The sequence below is a fragment of the Lepidothrix coronata genome, unplaced genomic scaffold, assembly GCF_001604755.1.
Source record: "Lepidothrix coronata isolate B3197 unplaced genomic scaffold, Lepidothrix_coronata-1.0 Scaffold130, whole genome shotgun sequence".
NCBI lineage: Eukaryota > Metazoa > Chordata > Aves > Passeriformes > Pipridae > Lepidothrix > Lepidothrix coronata.
In genome coordinates, this window is record NW_016690310.1 from 1612132 (window position 1) to 1635212 (window position 23081).

The window sequence follows — 23081 nt, forward strand, 5'->3', positions numbered from 1 at the left end:
GTGAGGTAAAGCCAAGTGTGATGCAGTTGTTACACCAGGTAACAGCAGCATGAAAGCTTTGAGAATTAGACATCCCTTACTGATGGCTCCAGAATCTCCCTGCAAATACTCCTACCACCAGATGTTGATGTTTTGTGCTTGTGTGACAGCTGTCAGGTGTGCTGGAACCAAGGGATTTGTTTCAGACAAGGCAGTTGGAATGTCTTCCTGTTTGAATTCTCATCAAACTGCCTTTTTACTGCTGAGTTAATTGTAGGCTGTTCCTGGAGAAACCTCCTCAGGGTTCCTCAGTTGCAAAGTAGGGGTGATAATAGCCTACCGATAGGATTCCAATTGAAACTTGCTGATATTTATTCATTCTGTTTTAAACAGTCAGAAAGTGAGAAAGATGACAGTGTGTTTACTTTCAAGTCTTTATATAACAAAAAAAAAGCTTCTTTAAAAAAAACTATTCTCTATCATCAATATTTATAAGATTTATTTTGTTTAGGCTACAACTACTCTGGCTATATGAAAGGTCTTATTTCAGTTTGTTGTTTCTGTCTTCAGCATTGTACAGGGCAGGAGGTACTGCTTTTCTGACTTACCATGCCATACCAATGATGTCTCCATATCCATTTTGCTAAGCTATAATTTTAAACAGAGCACAAGACAAAATTAATTTTACAGTTCACCAGATTTTGGGGAGGAAAAGAGAAACTTAGCTTCAGTTTTATTAACACTGCCACATTCATGTATTAATAAAAAATAAAATAAAATAAAATAAGGTGTTTATTAGCAGGCGTTTTGTTCTGAAGCCAGATCCAGAATTCAATGTATGTGGCTTTAGAGGCTTTAATACTCTTAAGAAAAAAACCATGGGAATGTCTTTGTGAAAAGAAGCCTTGCTAAATATAAATTGAGTTTCTTTTACTATTTGATAGTGCTATAGACAGCCATGTTCATAGCAACTCTTCTTTGTGGGTTTTCCAATCATTTGAGATTGCCAAGAGGTTGACTGACTTTGTTGGCAGCTGTTGAAAAGGCAAATGTCAGTCTTCCACTACTTTTGGAAAAGCTGTAAATAGTTACCTCTTCTGAAGATATTCTTGGGAGAAAGGAAGGCACAAATGTAAAGAATGATAGTGTAAGAATGATAGTTGTTATCCTAAAAGTGGGGGGGAGGGAGTTGATGAGGTTCTCTGCTGTCTGTTGGTTCACTTCCTACACTTCAGGTGCAGACAGAAAAGTGGTTATTCTTTTCCAGTACCCAGAAATAATTTTTTAGGCTGTAAGGCAAGTGTCAGCTAGAGCTGATAACAAAAAGGAATAAAACTCTTGAGTAAGAATATTTACTCTTTTCTGGAAGTAAGGTCTTTTCAAAGAGGTTTCTTGTTATTGCAAAGCCCTCACCTGAATTTTCCTTTTGAGTGTCTGCCTACACTTATTAAATATATTTTAGATCAGTCTTTGTATAGAAGCCAGAATAGGATATTCCAAATTATTTTCTTCAGACATCAAGTTTCTGATCATTTCCTTGCAGTAGGATTTCAACTACAAAGGTGTTTTGTCATGAATAGGAAATATTATTAAATTTTTGTGTCTAGTCTTCTCTGAGGACTAATGGAACTCTACAAAGTAAAGTAGCAGAAAAAGTGTCTTGTCCAAGAGCTAAAAAAATTTATTCTGTTTGTTCTTTTAAGATGTTAATCACTTAGAAAAGAAAAAAAAAGTCCTCTTTATGTGTGTCTAAAATAAAATTTCACTACTCTCTTTCTTTTACAGTTTATCCTGACATTTGCACCATTAGTCTGGTAGCTGTTGGGGATATGAATAAACATATGGACAAGCTACTTTTCTGGGAAGATGTATATGGCTTCAACATGTCTTGTATGAAGAAAGCTGTAATTCCAGAAGCTGTTGTTGAGGTGCTGGATCCAAACACACTGATATCTTCAGCCAGTGTCATTAAGGTACCATACTACTTAATGAATAGTAGTCAGATTAGAAGTTTCCTTGGTTTATGGGGGAGGGGGAAAAAATGCAGGTGGCACACACAAACTTCAGCATCTTCAAAATGATACAAATGCAATAAGGTTCTTGCTGTTAAGACTGGAAGATTTGTATCAGTTGCTTTTTTTTTTTTACCAACTTTGAGCTTTTAGTAGTCTTCCCATATTTAAGTTGTTCTGTCCAATGTTTTCTTCTATCCAACCCCAAATTAACTTGCATTTTAGTAGGTTACAAGTTGTGGAACTGGAATGTAAACTGTAATATAGTCTCTTCTTTTACTTTGCTTCCCTCTTCACCCAGTGTACTGAGCAAAGGGGCTTCTTATCTATTTCTGTGTTAAGATAGCTGGTGTTACAGGTCCTTTGAACCATCACTCACTATCACCCAAAGCTTCATCCAGCTAAATAACCAGGGCTGAAAGAGCAGTAGTTCCTACAGTACTTCCTGAATTATTTATGCCTGCTTTTCTGTCCTGTCTCTTGTAAGGCAGTGTTATGATGAGGAATAGCAGCAAAGTTGGTAGTGATTCATATGAGAGAACATCCACATGTTCCAGAGCACTGACTAGTTTGAACTTGTGGTGAACTTTGTGATTAGTAATAGTTTGAACAGCTCAGATCAATTGAGAGAAGGGCTATTCTAGACCAAGAACGTTTTGCCACAATGGTATTCTAATTATTGTTCATATAGTTACTTTTCTACTATAAAGCACTCAAAGCAGTAATATTACTGCCCTCAGTGGGAATTACCTGTTTAACAAGGAGGTAATTTCTGTCTAAATGTATTGAAACAGGGGAGGTGCAGCTTAGTTGTAAATATATCCAAGTGCAAGTTACTTAAGCTTTTCTTGTCTATGTTTTTATTACAGAGAAGATTTAAAGGTATTAGGTTTTCTGAACTGGGTATTCAAATAAAGGAAGTGCTGAGACTCAATTGTTGAAATACACTTTATAGTCCTGTCATAGTAGGGAAGGTAAATTCCAGCCTTAGTGAATGAACGTGCATGAAACAAAGGTACCGAGGTCGAGAATCTAAGTAGTAACTGTTTGCCATTTGACAGGTTTGGTGGTGCAATGAGTGAGTGATCGGTTTGTTAGGCAAGCAAATAAATTAAAACAACATATCAGCCTGAAGAGTGTTGATAACAATAACTGAAGTTAAATATGTCCAATGCAGTTTATAAGCCATGGTCGTTTCAGAAGCAAAATGCTTTACTAGTAATAGTGCACACATGTCTCTTTGTAATACATATGCTGTTCATGAGAAGTCACTGTCCAGCTCAGAGGTATGGGCTTAGCAAATTTTATCATCATGCAGCCTGTAGCATAACTGTTGTGCTTAATGGCTTTATGCTCATTTGTTCTCATTAACCATCATGGTTTTTAAAATAACTCAAAATCAATGCATGTGCTCGTTTGCTGGAGTTTCAATGCAAAGTAGTAAAATTGATGAGTTGAGCAACAGTGGCATTATAGGTAAATTGTTTGAATCAATAGCCATTCCGCAGAACAAATGGACTATATTTTGTAGGGTAAGTTTAAAAATGTTCCAATTTATCATTATGATTATTGCAGAAGATACTTTGGTGTGTTTGTTCAGATCAGGTGCTGCTTGTTTTATATAGTTCATAAGGTAACTTTTCTGGAAGCAAAACATTCCCTAAGGAAGATGAGGCAATGTGAAGAATCATAGAAAGCTTTGGATTAAAGCTCATCCAGTTCCAACCTCCCTGCCATGGACACCTTCCACTAGACCAGGTTGCTCACAGCCCCATCCAACCTGGCCTTGGACACTTCTGGGGATGGGGCAGCCACAGCTTCTCTGGGCAACCTGTGCCAGGGCCTCCCCACCCTCAGGTGCAGCACTTTGCACTTGGTCTTGTTAAACCTCATGAGAGGCCCAATTTTGTAGCTTGTCCAGGCCCCTCTGGGCACACCTGTCCTCCAGGTGTGTCACCTGCACCGCTCAGCTTACTGAGGGTGAACTCAGTTTCTTGCTCTTGGGGATTACCAGCTCTTGTGCACTGTGGGAGACTTCCTTAAATACATGCCAGCTCTGAGCACTCCCTTTCCTAAAGTTCAGGGGCTTAACTTTACCCCTTACCTGACCCATATCCCTTGGGACTGCGTATTCCACCAGTGCATGATCACTGCAGCCCAGGCTGCCTCCAGTCTTGATGTCCCCAGTTAGTTTGCCTATGTTGGTGACCATCAGTATCACATTCCCTCTGATAGGGCTGTCTGTTTTTTGGCTCAGGAAGTTATCCCCCATGCATTCCAGGAGTCTCCTGGATTGCCTACATATATGCTTTTAACTTTAGCAGTATATGATATTTTTGGATAAAGCATTTTTAACTAAGTACGTAAACTAAAGAACAGCGAAAAGATCTGGTGGAATTGTTATGAACAGCTGAAAACTGAATCTTATTCTTCTATGAAAGCTCTGATTTCAGATAGATAGAAAAGTAAAAAATTAGACTATCGAAATGAAAGTTGCAATTTCTGCAGTGCAAAATCCTGCAGAGGGGAAGGAAGAATAGCCCCAGCAGAGGGTGGGGGCCTACTGGCTGGAAAGCAGCTTTGCAGAGAGGAATTTGGGTTAACATCAAGTGGACCATGAGCCAGCAAAACACACCTTTGTGGCAAAGGCAACAACCAGCAGCCTCCTGGACTGCGTTAGGAAGAAGACTTAGGACCAGCAGCTCAAGAGAGATGCATCTTCTCTTGCACCCCAGGGAGCTGGCTGTACCCCAGGGAGGTGAATTCTGTAGTGCTGTGTCCAACCCTGAGTTCCCCAATGCAAGAGTGAGGTGACTGTCCTGGAGTGAGTCTGAAGACTGCAAAGGTGGTGAAAGGCTGGAGCATCTTTGATATGGGGAGAGGTGGAAAGAGCTGGAATTGTTTTGTGTGGAGAAGACTCAGGAGAAATCTTACCAATGTGTGTAAATTCCTGGTGGTGGTGGTGAATACAGGAGGTGGAGCCAGACTCAGACTCATTGCAGCAGTGCTCAGGGGCAGGACAAGAAGCAGTGGGCACAGATTGATCTCCAGGCAGCTGCCTTTAAAGATTAGGAAACACTTTTACTGTGAGGACATTTGAGCAGTGGTACAGCATGCCCAGAGATGTTGCTGAGTCTCTGTCCTTGGAGATTTTCAGAAGCTGTCTGGACATGGTCCTGAGCAACCTGCTGTAGCTGACCCTGTTTTGAGCAGGGCGGTGGACTTAGTGATCTCCTAAGGTCCCTTTCAACCTGAGTTATTCTATGATCAATACAAAACCAGTCTGGGAAATTGAAAAAGGCCAGCTTTAACCCATATCAGTGTCATACTGTAGTTCACTATGTGACTGCAGGAACAAGGGGTAAAACAGGTAAAGGTGCCTGTGGAAGCTACTTACACTCAACAATGGGTAGCTGTCACCAAGGAGCAACTTCCCTGAACAGAATGAGCTACTGTGTCTAGTTTCATACCACTGCTAGTCAGTGTCTGGTTATTTGGGCACGTGAGGAAAAGGAGTTAGAGGTATTTTGTCACATGGAATTAGATGGTTTGTAAGTCTCTTCCATTTTTGGAGAGCTGAATTAGTATTGCCCTATAAAAGTTGTCCTATTGCGGGAGCGACTGAACAACCTTCATCCAAAGGGAGATCTTAATTGACATTAATCACTGTTACTGACAGAATTTTATTATTCTTTTTGACAGCATATCGACTGTAATACTGCATCCTCTCCAGACTTGGAATTCTCTTCAGATTTCACCCTGAGCATTACAATGAGCACAAAGTGCACGGTAAGACAGTTTTTGTTTCTTCATATATGATCAGTATTGCCCTGGACTGAGAGACAGTGCACTAATTATGCTTCATTTATCATCAGTCCTTGCCTTGAAACCTTCATTTCTGCAGTATAGAGGTGTCAAATAAGCCCTTTCTGTAAAGAGAGATGGATATAAAACTCCAGTAATTGTGTTACAGGATAATAGAGGTGGGTGAGGAGAGGGAAAGGTAAGGAGCTGTAGCATTAGAATCATTCTGTTTTGTTCTCTGGCCCGTTTTCTGAAGTACAGGTTTTCTGTTCAGACATGTTTCCCCTGTGCTCAAGAATGATGCAGTCACTGCTCTCAGAAGAGCTTTTCTAAGTTTAGTAAAAATGTGAAAAACAAAGTAGAAATGGGAAAGGTGTAGATTGTAGCTAGTGTGTTGAACACCCAGCAGTTCATATGGCAAAAGAGAGCTTCTCCAGCAGGGAGGTTCATGAACTTTGGATGTGAAAGCTGGGGGGAACAAATACAGCATTAGGATCTGAATCTGATAACCAGGGTTTTTACTATATATGTTTTATTTATTGTATGCAAGTTAGTATTTGCATTTTATGTAAATTATTGTGACTTAGTTCAACAGAACACTAATTCTAGAAAGGCTGTGGAATTCGGTTGGAGGGGAGTTGTAATTACAGTGAGCACAAACTATTTATCTTAGTTTTACAGATTATGCTGCATTAAATAGAGTGAGGAATCTCAGCAAACCTAAGTGTGATATCACTCAATTGAGTTTTTGTCTATCAGACACTAGTCAATGTGAAAAGAAAGAAAAGAAGAAAGAAAGTTTTCAATCTGAGCTTTAGAATTAAATGAAAACTCTGTACTAGGGCATATTTCAAACACTTCTTTGAAGTTGTGCCTACATTGTTCAGTATGAATTCCCATAAATACACATTCATTCTATGACATTTCTTCATCATTCAGTATCTGGTAGTTATGAGAAAATGGAGAAACACTGATTTTTTTTGATTAATGAAACATGTCCCTCTTTTTCTTCAAGGGCTCATGCAATTTGTGTTGTGTATTTTTTGTTCCATTTTTGAAGTATGAGTCAGGGAAGATACCTAAATATTTTTATTTGACATACTTCATTGGGAGGGTGTGAGTGACTTCTGAAATAAAGATGTTAGGAATGTGTTTAAAGCTAAAATAAATTAGGTATTCCAGCATGAACATTTAGAAACGTTTAGATTGATGCCTCTGTGAGGATACCTTTATGACTTGACTTAGTTATGGTGCACAACTTGCTTCTTTTGGTGGAATAAGTGATAAAAGAATCAATTAGAAGGATTTTTGTCCTGCCATTAGGCAGGACAGTTGGGATAAAGATGAGGTACAGATGACAAAGTCTGGTGTTAGCTTGGCTAAGTAACGCATTGAGTTTTTAAACACTACATTATAAGCAAAGGCAGGATGGCCTAATTTTTATAGATTTTTATTGTCTCGGTAATTTGCTTTTATATTCAGTACAGATTATAAATGCTTTCTGTAATTTATTAAAATATCCTCATCAAATTTGGCAAGAGTTTGCATTAGACTCTGAGATCTGTAGTAAAAACTAAACTTTTTGCAGTCTAGTGTATTGTGAAACTCTTGCTGGAGTTTCATGCTTAGCTTTAAGTCACATCTCAGTTACCACCCTAAAATGGTGATTGGTAGCTAATATTTAATATACTGTGATTAAGTCTGCCTGACCTGGTTTATTTGGATTTGCACGTGTATAAGAAGAAGAGATGCAGACTTCCTCTGATACACACACAAAGAATATGTTTCTGTATGATGTAAACCACTTAAGCTGACAGGAAAATCTTGGATACCTACATCAAACAAAGTAATTCCTAGTTTTGGATGAGTCTAGGTGTTAGTCCATGCTGCTGCATTTGCCAGTGTTTTTGCTAAGAGCCTGCATAAGAGTTTGTTGGTGTCATAGAGTGAAATTTTCCCCTGTGTATAGTTTAAATCATTGTTATAATTTTGAATTAGCGGATGCGTACAAATACTTCATATTTATTTGTCAATTATCACCAAATTAAGTAAAGACACAGTAGCATCTTGGGTTTTATTAAATGGAAATCTGCGTGTTTTATTGTGCATACACAAAAAAACCCCTCCTGTTTTTAGCTGTCATCAAATCATAGGATAATTCTAGTTGCCTCAAGGCAGGGTCAGATTTGACTTGAGATCAAGCTCCACTGCAACCCTGGTTTAATTTTCTTAATATGGCCACATTTAAATAACTGATTCAACAGAAATCTTTGCAAAATCTTGGCCATCTTTGATGTTTGGGTAAAGTAAAATAGCTTATTTTATAAATACTGTTTTTCCCAGCACCGCACTCTTACAGTAACTTCATTTCTCTTCTGTGATTCTGTGGTATCATTGACTTATAAATCAAGATGTATACCTGCATTTTATGACTTCCAGGGAGAAGGGGAGGGAAGTGGGGGAAGAGCAGTGTTTCTGAAATTTTGCAGCAAATGCAGGTTCTAAAAAATGATCAGAATGCTGTAAAGTATTTTGCACTTCATCATTTAGGTTTATTGACACTTTGAGTGAAATTTCCAGTCTTTCTATGATGGATTGTAGAAGTTTAGTTGAGAGTTGACAGTTCATCCATCATATCAGGCTGCCTAACCTTGCAGTAAATGAACAATAAAAGTCCATTATTTATGTTGAGAATTTTTGAGGAGATGCTTTAAGATTGCAATTTGTCCTTTGAAAAATAATATTTAATGTTTTTCTTGTTTGCTTAAGTGTTTTGTTTTTCTACTGGCTTTTCATTTTCTGCACAAAAAGAGAAAGTTGCTTATATTTCCCCACAATTCTATGGTTTTGTACTTGTCTCTTATGATTTCTGCAGGTTTGTTGTTTTTTCTTTGAAATACAAACATTTTAAAATATTTTTGTTTTATTTACAATAAAATATTCCACAAAAATGGCAATTTGGAAATCCATCCTTGTATGCTTGTATATATCTGGTTTTTTTAAACTCACAACCTAAAGTTCATTTCAAAGCAGCTTTTTCTCAGCCATAGAAGTGTGGAAACAGGTTTGGTTGTCTTATTCATTGTTGCCATCAACAGCAAAACTAATATCAGACCAGTGTTACCATGAGAAACAGAACTCTGTGGAGTAATCTGTCTTTAAAAACCAAACAAGTGGAAAATTTGGGTGCACATTGATCTGTTAATTGTTCTGGGGATCCTATTGCAGATCAGCATAAGGTAGACATTCTTATATTGAAATGTGTCAGCAGCACAGAATGAATGCAGGGTTGCTGTTGCTGAACTTGTTTTTGCAGCAGCTTTGCACTGATGGGAAGTAATTTAGCAAGTATTCAGAGAAAAGAGTTATGGGCTCTTCTAGTTGGAGTATGTAACATAATGGTTTCAGAGCTGAACTTTGAGCTGACAGCCCTGGAGGCAATAGCCACAGAAGTGTCTGTGGCTTCCTCCCGTCAACCTGTGTGCAGGGCTATGGTAACAGGACAGTAAGTTGTAAAAGCTGGCAGGAATCAGAACCATAATGCAGTTTTTTTACCAGCTCATTGTCACATTTGCTCTGACTACGACTTGGAACACCTCCAGGATCCCTCAGGCAGGAGAGGCTGCACTTCACATTTCTGTGGCAAAATCACAGAATGGTTTAGGTTGGAAGGGACTCAAAAGGTCATCTTGTTCCAACCCCCCTGCCATGGGCAGGGATACCACCCACTGGATCAGGTTGCTCACAGCCCCATCCAACCTGGCCTTGGACACTTCCAGGGATGGGGCATCCACAGCTTCTCTGGGCAACCCGTGCCAGGGCCTCACCACCCTCGCAGTAAGAATTTTTTCCTAGTACCTAATCTAAATCTCTCCTCTTGTAGTTTAAAACTCCCTTGTCCTATCATTACCTGCACATGTAAAAAGATGTTAAATTTCTCTAAAATCTGTCCTTGGTTCTTCCTCAGTAGACAATAGGCTGACTGTTTTCTGGTTGTGAGGACATGAAGCCCAGATGGCGTGATGAGCTTGTGTGAAATAGGAGAACTAGGCAGTTCACAAAACCCAAGAGCATAGCACTGGCACATTGATCTATCTGTCCTCCCACCTATAAATTATTTGAAATTACTCTCATACTTTTGTATGACCAAAAAAAGGACCTATCAGAGTATTAAGTTGTGCTTGTAAGAGATCAGCCTCATGTCTTGCTGTAGGTGCATCTTGAGTGTATTGCAGATGATCCTGCAATACACTCGAGTCATATCCTTAAAAATACTTAAGGCTCTAAATAGCTTTTTCTTCCAGATGTTCAAGAAATTATCAAGTCTTCAAGGAAAAAAAATCCTAATGAACTTGAAAATATGAAATGATTGAGCAAAAAAAGAGTATTTTAAATATGACCTTCTGTGTGATGCTCAGTCTTTCAAAAGTTATGGGGGGGTTTAGTTATGGCTTTTTTCAGAGCACATATTGTTTCTGTTAATTTTTCCTTTATTCCTGGCATGGTTTGCCACAAGCAGTCTCTTCCAGCATTAATTTTATTTATCAGTATTAGCTTTCAAAGATTGAAGATTTTCAAAGCATGGAACGGTTGCATGGAATCATTATATGAAAACATTCCAAAGCACTGTTCTGCAAACTGACTTGATTTCAGTCTTACAAACATAATGGCCAGAAAAAAATTTAATTAGGCTGCAAAAGTGCATTTTGCTGGTAAAGAGCTAAGGTTTGTCACTGCTGATTTTAATGAGACATCTGGCTAATATCAGTCAGTAGATGCTGCTAGAAAAATACTCCATTAATTGTATTCCAAGTTGATCACTGTGTGAGCTTTTGAGATAAAATATAATGGTGATTACCCTCAGTATAGAAATCAATTGACAAACTTTCTCTTTTGTTTGCGAGCATTTCCCCTGTGAGTCCATCGAGGTTGATCTTTCCTAGCTGAATAACAATATCCCCTAAGAGCAAAATGGCAGTATCTCTTCATTGCTCCCAGGAGATGTTGTCAAAGAGCAGGGGATGTGTATAAAAAGTGGGAGGGAGGAAGGGGGTGAAAGAAGGATAATGAACCAGAGGACGTGACTGATGTATTAAAACCTTCAGGAAGGAAATGGAAGTTAAGCTGACTAGAGAAAATTATTCTGACTAAATTCTTCTTAAATGTTAAGATAATTTCATTTCTTAACATCCAGTCATCCACTTCGGAGCCAACAATAAGTATTAACGTAGGAGTCTTTGGTTCTCACACTTGGTGAGAAACTGAATTTTTTAAGCTAGAAGTTGGAAATCTGGATTTGAGTACCACAGTTAAACACACCTTGAATGCCTGATTTCTGAGTAAAGGAAATACTACTGCACCATGTTACAAAGCAGGATTTCTCCTTCTCATTTATTGTCTGTAGCCTCCTCTGCAGTGAGCTCCAGATTCTTAATCTTTAAAACACAAAATTATTGGGTTTTAATAGCCAGGGATTTCTTTTCCCTGTGATAAAAACGCAGCAACTCTGCTGCATGGACGACAAACATTCCATCTCCATGCTTGGATAAACTCCATCAAAAGCACATTATCTCCCACTTCTGTGGCCAGCTGTCTAATTGTATTTGTTGTAGCCACTCACTGTTGGAACATGATACTACTGAAGAGCAAGAATGATAAATTACTCACTGTAGGTGATAGTGATGATGATAATTTTTAATTTCCTTGCTCCTAAGTGAATTGGTAAGGTTGCCTTTGAGTTCTCACAAGGAAACAAGCAGTCTCATTTATTTTGTCCTGTTAAAATGCTGCATGCACAGCCAGCCATTTTCTTTAGGAAAAAAGCCTTCATGTCAGATATATTTGAATTAAAATTTAGACTCTTTTTCCCATTTCAGCTAAGGGCTCTAAGTGGAAGACTATAAATTATATGTACTAATACTAATTTATTACTTATGTTAAGGCTTTTTGTGACTTTAATATTTTTGGTGCATGTTATGTGAATAAATGGGGAGAAAAATAGTCTTGAAATTATTTATCCGTGGGGGAAGAAATAGGTTGAAGAGAAGTGAATCTTACTCGGGAGGATGTGCTTAATTTACAGGATTTTCCTGTTTGCATGAACACCTTAGGAACCCTCAGTGATGGATGAAGACCTTAAGCTGCATGAGCTCTCCATCAAAATGTGTGTTTGACAAAATCAGGAAGAAGTTAGTGGCTGCTATTTTAATTTCAGGAATCTTTTATTCTTAGTTGAGTGAGCTTTTTGTTGACATTTCTGGGATGTTGCTTTGCAGTTTCGGTAATGTATTTCTATTTCTAAATGTTTCCTTTGTTCTTTATTACACATTCTTAGTTGCCTGGGTAAATATATTGACTTTCTTTTGGAGTTGGAGTTTTTGTCCTCATAGCTCAGCTTTTCTCCTGGCAAGTTATTGGAGAACAGGAAGAATAATATTTCGGTAGTGTTTTCTAATATTTAACATCCTTTGAGATTAGAGCATATGTCAGGCTGGAGCTGTAGTTATTTATTACTAGTTTAGAAGTCATTATTTTTGTTTTCCTCTTTCATGGTATTCAAGAGACTGCCACTTGAAGGATTTTTCCAGAGCAGGTTTAAGTTCTCACTGATTAGTTGTTGGTGAAGTTGTAAATGAGCTGTCAAAGGTGGAGCAAAAAGATGAGGGAAGTTACAGTAGGAGAAATAACTGTTGTCATTATGCTTAAAAAAAAAAAAAAACAACCAAGAAGAAAAAGAAACGAAGTCAGTAGTTGTAAAACATCATCTAGAATTTATGGGGGAGTTATTTGCATGTTCTTTTTCTTTAGTTTGACTTCTTGTAAAAAAAGATGTCACCTTTAATGAAAATCTGGCCAGCCCTATATTTCATTTTAATACACTTGTGTCTGTGATTGCTTCTAGTGTGCCAGTTAAGTGATTTTTGTTTTCATCATATTTTGCTGCATATGATAAATTATACAACAAGAGGGGAGGACTTAATCTTCCTTCAAGCTGTAAACATTGGGAATCTTAGTTTGTAGTATTGCATATTTAATAGATGTTCATGATTATTATGGCTACTGCAGTTTGTGGTAGCGTTCAAAAGTGAAATGAAAAGAAAATATTTTGAACTTCACTTTTACAGAATTATTTCTCTGAAATGCACTTGAAAATAAAAGATATGTATTGTGCATTTTGGCATAAAACCACCAACAAATAATGAATGAAAAAAGAGAAGAAGCTAAGATGTGAGGGAAGATATAAACTCCTTAAAAGAAGATAGTAAGTAACCAAACCCACAATTTTATAGTAGTTTATTATTATCAAGTATTTCAACTTTGATTTGTGTTGGTTTTTAGATTTGTAAGATTTTATTTTTATTAAATATACAAGACTACTGACTGTAGATAAAATTGCGGAAAACATCATCTGCATGTACTTTACTTCAGACCCTTTTTTCCCTTTTCCCAGTACATTAATGTGGGGTACCAGATCATTTCTGGAGGGGTGCAGTGCTTACACTAATACACCTTAAAAGTGATAGTGATTGTTTTGTTTTAGGGGTTTTTTGAGCATATTGAAACAGACTTCTTAGTGCTGCCAGACATTTTAGTTTTGCACAGCTCTTTCAAGGAGAGCACCAAACATGAGCTCAGCTGGTTGGAGTGTGGTGCTGATAGTGCCAAGGTTGCAGGTTCCATCCCCATATGGGCCGTTCACATAAGAGTTGGACTCGATGATCCTCATGGGTCCCTTCCAACTCAGAGTATTCTGTGATTCCTGCTGCTTCATGTAGAAGCAGAAATTCTAATGCTTTATAGAAAGCTTTTTGTAAAACACTGAGAGGACAAATAATAAAGCATTGCACCTTTGTATCCTTCAATACTTTTCCAGAGGCATTAAATTGTGGAATCGTGTAGGTTGGAAAAGATCTTTGAGTCCAGCCATTCCCCCAGCACTGCCAAGTCCAGCACTAAACCATGTTCCCAAGTGCCACATTCGCATGACTTTTAAATCCCTCCAGGAATGGTGACTCCACTCCTTCCCTGGGCAGTCTGTTCCAATGCCTGACAGCCCTTTCCGTGAAGGAATTATTCCTAATATCCAATCTAAACCGTCCTTGGCGCAACTTGAGGCTATTTCCTCAAGACTGACTCCCACCTGGCTCCCCCCTCCTGTCAGGGAGTTGTAGTGAGTGAGAAAGTCCCCCCTGAGCCTCCTTTTCTCCCCCCAGCTCCCTCAGCTGCTCCTCATCACACTCGTGCTCCAGACCCTTCCCCAGCTCCATTCCCTTCTCCGGACACACTCCTGCCCCTCAATGTCTGTCTTGCAGTGAAGGGCCCACAACTGTGCACAGGATTTGAGGTACAGCCTTTCCAGTGCTGAGAGCAGAGGGTTGATCACTGCCCTGGTCCTGCTGGATTTAACTTCATTTGCCACTGCTTTTTGGGCTCTGCCCTCCAGCTGCTGTTGTACTCAGTGAAGAATACACTCATCCAAGCCAGGAGCAGCCAATTGCCCCAGTTGCTTTTGTTGTTCTGCAGAATCACCTGATAGGTTTTAGGAAGGCCAGGTGTGCTCTTTGTAATGAGTCTGGGGGTACCTGTATAGCTGGCTTGAGATCCCTTAGGCCTGGGGCAGGCCAAATGTGACAGAACAGCTCAAAAGCAGAAAGATCTCAAAATACCAACAGTATAGTTAAACATTTAAGCATTGCTTAGTGTTTGGATGAGCATAGGAATGTACATAAGCTATAGAGGACCATACAGAACAATCCCTTTTTTCAAAAGAGCTGGTGAATTTAAAAATGTAGGGTGTCTGTTCAGAAATAAACCTGAACTTACTTCATGAAAATAATCTATAATTTGGATAAATTGAATACCTTTCAAAGGAATGTTACTGGCAGGGAAGCACATGTAATCTAACACATGAAATCTTCCATGTGAAATCAAAAAGAGGAAAAGAAGATAGTTAATGTAGGCTGGAGTTACTGGGAGGCTTTAGCGTAGACTTGAGCTTACCCTTACTCCCTCAGTATCTGCAAAGAACTGTGTTTCTGTTGAACTGCAGGTTTAAACTTTTTTAGTTTCTTGTATTACAGGGTCATCCATAGGCTAGGTGCATCAAAGTGGGATATATTTATTCTGTGCTTTTTCACTCTCTGTTTTCTCAGCTGCAGTTGGAATAGCTGTTACATGGAATACTAGACAAATTTTGCAAGTGGTCAGTAACTACTGGGTTTGATGTTAGATTTCTTTAAAATTAGGGAAGAGATTGCTATGTGGAGATTAAACATAGTGTTGGTAAGTGATGGCAGGTTGCCTAAAAACATTTGTTAAAAGCAAATTGCATAGGTGTAACCAATTTCACGAAGAAAATCATCAAACCGAGTGTTTGGTTCTTTTAGTTGGCTCAAAACCATTTTGAAAATGTATTAATGAAAGATACTCATTAGACTTCTCAATTGCAATATGTGTTCTTACATTTAGTTTTCAAAACATCATTCAAACTCTCTCCTCTATGTATTTAACTTAAAATATATATAATTTCTGTTTTGCTATGTAGGACTGTGTAGGTTGCCTGTTGACACAACTCACTGGAGCACATGTTTTGATTTTGGGATGCCTCCACTGCCCAGTTTTAACTGACAGAATTTTGGGAAATGCCTGAAGCTGTTCACAGAAGCTTATCCTTAGGAACTTGAGTAATAATATTTTTCTATGTTTTTTTTCTTTTGGCTCAACAATTATTTCACTATTCTATACTGAAGGACATTATCCATTTTAGAACATAACAAAAAGAAATGAATGTATCAGTGTAGAACTCTTGCTCTCTGTAATCCCTGGACCTCTGATTAAGGTGGTCTTTATGATGTAATAATTACTGTTACTACCTCTTGATTAGATACTCAAAGCCAGTGTTTTGGGTTATTTCAGATAGAGAAACTTCTTACTATGAAGTGGTTATTTGTCCTAGTCATTTACAGAAGATACAAAGCCTGTTTCCCTGAACACCGGAGGCAGCAGGGAACGGTTTTGCTTGTAACTGAGTTTCTTTGCAACCCGAGCTTGTCCCCAAAAAATAGTAGTGTGGGGAAGTTTTCTCAGGGTAGCATATAGGGTGTTTCTGTTACCTCTTGTTACCAAGTGTATAGATGCCTGACTGTGGTCTGTCTGCTTGGAGCTTTTAGCTTTTTGATCCAAGATGTGGCTTGATTGTCTTGTTTTCTCTGGAAACCAGATTTTTTCTCCTCAATGTATTTTTGTTGTCACAACCTTGTTTTCCTTATCTTATCTTAGTGATCTTATCTTAGGTCTTATTTGTAAGTATACCAGCATTATTGACCTGATGATGGAAAAATACTTTTATGGCTTAGTAGATCTCTGACTAATGTCCAGAAAACATTGTGCATCAATAAAAGTAGTCTGATGGGTCAATAAAACTTTGTCAAAAACTTCTCAATCTTTACTCAAAAAGGCATATTAGAGGCAAGGCTGTAATTCACTTGGGAATGAGATTCTCAGCATTGAGTGATAGGACTTTACTGAAGGACTGGAAGAGTCACTGTTTACACTGTCTGATGCTCATTTGTCATGAAGGTCTGTTGGTGTATCCATAGTTATTTTTTTTTGACTCTTTGGCCAGGTTAGAATTTGGAACTTACCAGGCTTCTCTGGAGTGCTCTTGGTCTCAAAGCTAACATAGGTGCTTTAGCATTGTTTTACTGCTTTAACACATTGTATTCTCCACTGTGTTGGTGAAATCTGTTCTGGGTTTAGACTAGAGAGGAAAAAACCAGAATGGCCTAGCTGTTATTCAGATTATATATTTTGTTATTCAGATTATATATTTCATAATGATAAAGCCCTATACCTTAATTTTGTAAGCATATTTGACTTTCTTTTTCCTTCACAATCTGTGTGTGAATCTATATGAAGAGCATGCTACAGGACTCATCCTTTTAGCTATTCAGAACAACCAGTTTCCTAATCTTGGAGTAGGAGAGAAATACTGGTGCGGTGAGAGGGAGGTTATAATAGGTGGTTTTCAGTGGGTTTTCATGCCACAGGCTTTCCATCATTGAATTGGTACATATTTTGTTGGAGTGCACTACAGCTGACCTGGGGAGAATCCCTCCCTCCCTTCCATGACAGGGATGCAGGGAGTCCCCAGTTGAGTAACTTAAACACAACTGTGATTGCAGTTACTCAAAAGCTCTATTCTGGGTCATTTCTCCAGGCTGTCATGTAGTAGAAAAGCACAGCTGCCTTGGGCCCAGGGTCTGAGGTGCTTTAACCTTTCTCATTTGACAGCAGAAAGCAAATAAAGGTGAGCATGGACAGGATTTCAGGGGTGAAACTGGAGTGGATGCTCTTTTATTAGCATCTTCCAGTTGTTTATTTGAATACTTTGGATTTCTGGGACTCCCACAAGGCTTTTTTTGTCAAAAAAGCAGTCCAGCATTAAAAGACTGTGTAACTAAAATTGTGGGTACACTGCTTTGTATGTGAATATTTTGTATCTCTTGGATATTGGAAGAAATTCTTCCCTCTGAGGGTGGTGAGGCACTGGTGCAGAGAAGCTGTGGCTGCTCCATCCCTGGGAGTGTTCAAAGCCATGTTAGGTGGGACTTGGAGCAACCTCGCCTAGTGGAAGGTGTCCCTACCCATGGCAGGGGATTGGAACTGGGTGATTTTTAAGGTCCCTTCCAACCCAGACCATTCTGTGATTTCTTTTCCTCTTCAAACTGGAAATCCCACTGCTGAATTAGGCACTGAAGAGAAAGGCTCTTCTTGAGGTTAGGAGTGGGATGGCAGGAGGGACAGAGGAGGAATCCTATGGAGAGTTACAATTAGAAACTATTAGCTGTTGGAAAGGCCAGCGGGAAGCATTTATGAATCTTTTTCCTTATCTATGTGTGTAGTAGAGGAAGAAAAATATTCCCTGCCTGGTTGTGCTCTGCCTCTGTTCACAGGGAGCTTCTGTGGAAAATACTGTTCAGCTACACAAGGAGTGAATTTGTCATGCAATTCCCTCATAATGTGTGTGTGTGTTTACTGAGGGTCCTGGGAGCCCTACAGGGCAAGGACTGAGTTTTATGTTTGTGGGTTTGCACATTGGAAAGGCTGTTTTCTGATGTACCATTCTAGTTGCAGTTAGATGTGTGAGTTATTTTGGAAGCTTACGCTAAAATTTGATATGTAGTAAAATGCAGTTACAGTGGGCTGAATATTCTCAAGTAGAGCAAAGGTGTGAAGGCAGCTTATTTTTTTTGCCTTGTGCTTTCAAGCATGCTAGAAATCCTAAATATAAGCTTGTTCCTCTTGGTAAATGCTTGGAAAGGAGTAGAAATTTCCATAGATATATATATAATCATAGATTTTTTTTTTTCTTGAGTGTCATTATTATTCCTTTACCGTATTTACATTTTCCTTTTTTTTTTTTTTTATAGGCAGTTGCTGGTTACTTTGATATATTTTTTGAGAAGAACTGTCACAACAAGGTATTTGGGGTTATGCATTTTGAAAATGTCTCTGAGAGATGAGGATGGTGTATTTTTTTTTTCTGCCTCAAGGTGTTTGGCAGAGAATCTGTTTTGCTGTAGCAGAGACTTCATATTTGTGTGTGTTTGGTGAATGATTGATGTGGTGTGATATCAAAAAGGTTGTTCTTAATCAAACTCTTGAACTCTTCCATTGCAGGTCTCGTTTTCCACTGGTCCCCAGTGTACCAAAACACACTGGAAACAGACAGTTTTTCTCCTGGAGAAACCAATTCCTGTAGAAGCAGGTATATTTAAATTCAGTTCTGGTGCAACAATGGTTGTGTTACACTGCTGTTACCATTAAATTTACACCTGAAATACTTTAAAAACTATATAAGTGTTAGAAAGAACTAGTAAATAAATATTTCAGCTACTGTTGAAGAAATTTTTTTGTCTCAGCAAAGCACTGAAGGTATCTATCTGTACAAAATTAATGTTAAAACCACTCATAAATGTATGCATAAGTATGTAAGTGGGCATATATCTTCTGCTTGTATAGCTCCATACTGTAACTTTGGTGAAAAAACTTCTATATCAAAGCATTTATGAGGCAGAAAAATGTAAGACCAGTACACTGCTATTAATAGTCTCCTAATTTTAACATTGCTAATATTCCAAAGTATCAAATTGGTCAAGTGATTGCACAGTATTTTCCTTAGCAGTCCTGAACTATGCTGTATTTGTCAAATGCATCATGAATATACACATGGCTTGTACGTGCCACTGTGGGATTCCTCTGTAAATTGAAAACAATTTTAAAGAACTCACAGCCATGAACTTGATCCATTTGAAGTATCGAATATGTTAGTTTGGTACACTGTAAATTTTTATGAAATGGTTAGTACTGTAATAAGTTTCACCTGGAATTTGATGCAAGTAAAAAGGTTTTTGTTGTCATTAGAGATAACGTAACATTCAGATAATAAATTGCTGAAGTAAGGTTTTGAAGACTAAAGCAATGCTTGTTAGTGGTTTTAATTAATTCTATTTGGAAAGTCTTAAATGTACATTTTTATACAAGTAGTCGAATATTTCTTGCTTTATAGGCACAAGTATATTCATGACCATCAGAATAGCAGGTCAAGAATTAAAAGTCTTGGCCTTGTATTCCTATAGAACTTTCTTGCAGACTCTCCATAATCTTTTTATGATCAAAGGAAGTGGTTACATTTTTATGCTGTTATTTTATTTTTGTCCATTTAGTAACTAGATATTCACTGTTGAACTCTTACCCAGTGGTGAATTAGTCATCTTTGAGGGCCATTTTTCTTTACAGACTAGCAGGACCAAGGGAGGAACTCAGAATAGGGCTCATTTCTATTGGTTGGTTAATGAACTCATGGTAATACATGGCCCTGACCTGAACAGTTTATAAGTAGATCAGACATATTGGGGGGAAAGCATGCAAAAAGTTATGTGGATGCTGCATAAACACTTGAGGTCAAAAGGTTTAGAGGTGCTATAGAGAAGTATTGACATAGATGGAATATTGTCTCTTTTAACATCATGGCTGGGCTTCGCGAACGAAGATTTGGGAAGGCTCTATCCACATTTGCTACAGGCACGCTGGTGGCTTATGAGGCCAAAACGTGACAGACACATCCGATTGCAAAAGGCACAGCAGAAAGACTCCTTAGATGGTGTGTTCTGCAATTTACGGTTCTTTCTGCGTTGCCTTTTTTCCTCGAGAGTGATCCTGTGTGCGTTCTCAAAGGAGACAGCTGTGTTATAGATGGTTCTTTTAACATACCTAATGATCAATATACAGTGGTGAGAGCAGCCTCTGCACTCAAACTGCTTTTACAGTTGCTTCTTCCAGCTGTCAGCCATGGCAACCAGGAGCTTCCTTCCTAAAGGCACTGTGGTCAGTGTTATCTGACAAATCATTTCTCTCTTTCATGCTTCAACTTTATATTCTTAAATAATTTTCATCTGCAATTTCTTTGGCCCTGTCACTTCTAGGGGTGCAACTGTGCCTTGGTGCATTTGTACTTTGCTTGTGTTCTCTTCAGATTCTCTTTCTAGACAAGGCTGACTGAGGTCTCCTTTGCTGCTACTCATTAAATTTCAATGTCATAGAGTGCAAAGTGAATTTTTTTTAAGTGCAATGACATTTGTTAAAATATGCATATTACATAGATCCTTTGACATTTACCAAATGTGTGAAATTACTGGGAGGTGGTGCCTCAAACTCAGATCTCTAGTCTAGGTGCAGTGACTTTCTGAAGACAACTGCAGAAACAGTGTGCTTTGAAGCAGTGAACACAACCCAACTGACCTTCAAAATCACTTGTGCTATAACTCTTTTCCTTTATTTTTATTAGTTCATATTTCTTGAAATTATTCCCATAACAAATCTTGTTACAGCTATGTTTCTCTTTCTTTCTACCTGTCCCCTTCTCTTTGTAATTGAGTTCCCCCTTCTCATCCTTTTACCCATTGTCTGGTTTTATATCTTATGTAAAATTAACACTTAAATCTAGGATTTTCTACCTATTGCTTCTAGTGTTAGAGAAGATTCTGAGAGAAACTCTTGGTGTAGCTTCCTTTTCTTTTTTAATCCCAGTTTTAATTTCTGTGGGATATTTGGAGTTCACAGATGGCACAAACCCATCAGGGTGGAAGGCACTTCCTGATACAGGAACGTCTTAATTTAGGTGATTTTCTTGGAAAACCATTCCCTCTGACATTGATCCTTCTCCTTCTTGTTCCAAAAATCTCTTTCCCTTAAGACAAGTTTGAAGTGCAGATTTCCCTATTTTTCTTTTTTATCTTTTTTTCCTTGTCAGAATAGTGACTTGAATATTCATCTTGATAATTTGTGGTTAACCATATTTTTTGTTTCTTCAGTCTTTCCATTTTATCAGCTGAACAAACTGTTCAAACTTATTTTGCAGTATACTTAATTTATATTTATATTTGCACTTCCAGCTGTTTCTTATCTGCCACTTGTTAATGAACCAGCGATGCTTGTTACTATTTTTGCTGTACATTGCATCAGCCTCCACGTTGAACTGAGCTCCACTCCAGTTTTGGGGAAACTTTGTCTTCAAATGGACTTTTCTGAATGCAAGTTAATGGAAGACAAAAGTAACTGTATTAAATTAAAAACATTTGCATCATTTGAACGTTTCAGCTTTACATCCATCCCTCTGCTTACCAGTATTCATCAACCCTCCATATAAATTCTTATAATCAGAAAAATATGTATGGCAACGGGAGAAACAACAAAGAAAATGCACTTGTGACTAAATGTGTTCATAGAATCATTTAGTTTGGAAAAAGTCCTTTAGGATTGAGTTCAGCCATTAACCCAGCACTTCCAGGACCACCACTGAACCATATCATTATCTGCCACATGCGGGTGGCTTGTTCCAATGCCCTTTCCATGAAGGAATTATTCCTAACGTCCAATCCAAACCTCCCTTGGTACAACTTGAGGCCATTTCTTCTTGTCCTGTGGCTTACTACCTCTGAGGAGGGACCAACTCCCACCTGGCTATAACCTCCTGTCAGGGAGTTGTAGAGAATGAGAAGGTCCCCCCTGAGCCTCCTTTTCTCCAAGCTGAGTCCCCCCAGCTCCCTCAGCCACCCCTCATCACACTTGTGCTCCAGACCCTTCCCCAGCTCCACTCCCTTCTCCAACTCCTCAATGTCTTTCCTGTACTGAGGGGCCCAGAACTGAACACAGGATTTTTGGTGTGATTTCATCAGTGAACAGGGAGGTAGTCACTTCCCTAGTCCTCTGGCCACACTATTGCTAATCCAAGCCAGAATGCCAAGCTCTTTTTTTTCAATAAATAAATAGAAATAATATGATTTGAATCTTGCAATAATCTGACCAATGTAGCCATGGTGGCATTTGCTTTTAGTATTTTAATAGGTTGTGAAAGAGGAATTTGCTGATATAAAATGTATTTTAAATGTTTTCTTGTTTTGAAAGCATTTTTCAGACAGGGCAGTGGCTGTTTTTCCCCAGTAAAGAAAAATGGTTCCCTCAGATTTTTAATTCCGAGTAAAACAGTAAGGCTGACTAAAAGTCTCTATCAGATGCTTTATAGCTTTTGGGGCTATGCCTGGAGTGGTTATAAAGCCCGGATTGTATTTGGATTTGCTCTGTAAAAGAAGTCGAGCTTACAGATTTCTGAACCTGTTGGGTATTTAACTGGAAAATGCTCCTTTATGCCCTGGCAAAATTGTTTTGTTCTGCAGTGTGAACCAGCTAATTTTCTCAGCTGTTTGAGGCCAGGTTATTTGTTGTAAAAATAGATCTATTTTCTCAGCCATAAAAAAGACTGAATGTTTTTAGCCATTCTAATGATTAACAGAATCAAGCAACTGCAAGCCAAAGGATGGGTCTTGCAGCTTTGTGTGACTGGGGGGTTTCCATGTTCTGGAAAGCTGGTTTTCCTCCTCACAGACTGTGATAAGAGACTTGAAACTGAGGTACAATCAAGTAGAACAAAATAGCATCAGCGTGTAGGGTATGTTTTAACTGCTTAGCAACCAGTAAAATTAAAGAAACTGGAGAAAGAAGCCATATATTTTACTGCCAGACAAACTGGGTTTTCTCAGACAAACAGTATTGTGTTGTAGATTCCATACAGACTACAAGGCTTCTCTTAGCAGCCATTTTAATAGCTTGAACTAAAGAATAGTCTTTATTTGGAAGATTTGAAATTGAGATGCCAAAGCAGTATCTTTTTCTTATTAATGGTCCAAAAATGGTCTTATTAATGGTCTCTTCCTTTTGTTGTTTCTT

At 38.4% G+C, this 23081-nt stretch overlaps 1 protein-coding gene across 1 annotated transcript in view; it reads left to right on the top strand.

Annotated features, from left to right (window-relative positions):
* The window catches only part of PRMT3 (protein arginine methyltransferase 3), a 60903-nt gene that overhangs the window by 32865 nt on the left and 4957 nt on the right, over positions 1 to 23081 (top strand). Inside the window, exons 11-14 of the mRNA XM_017826809.1 lie at positions 1765 to 1952; positions 5694 to 5780; positions 18227 to 18277; positions 18477 to 18564. Of these exons, the coding sequence (XP_017682298.1) occupies positions 1765 to 1952; positions 5694 to 5780; positions 18227 to 18277; positions 18477 to 18564 (414 nt within the window). The remainder of the gene's footprint in view (positions 1 to 1764; positions 1953 to 5693; positions 5781 to 18226; positions 18278 to 18476; positions 18565 to 23081) is intronic.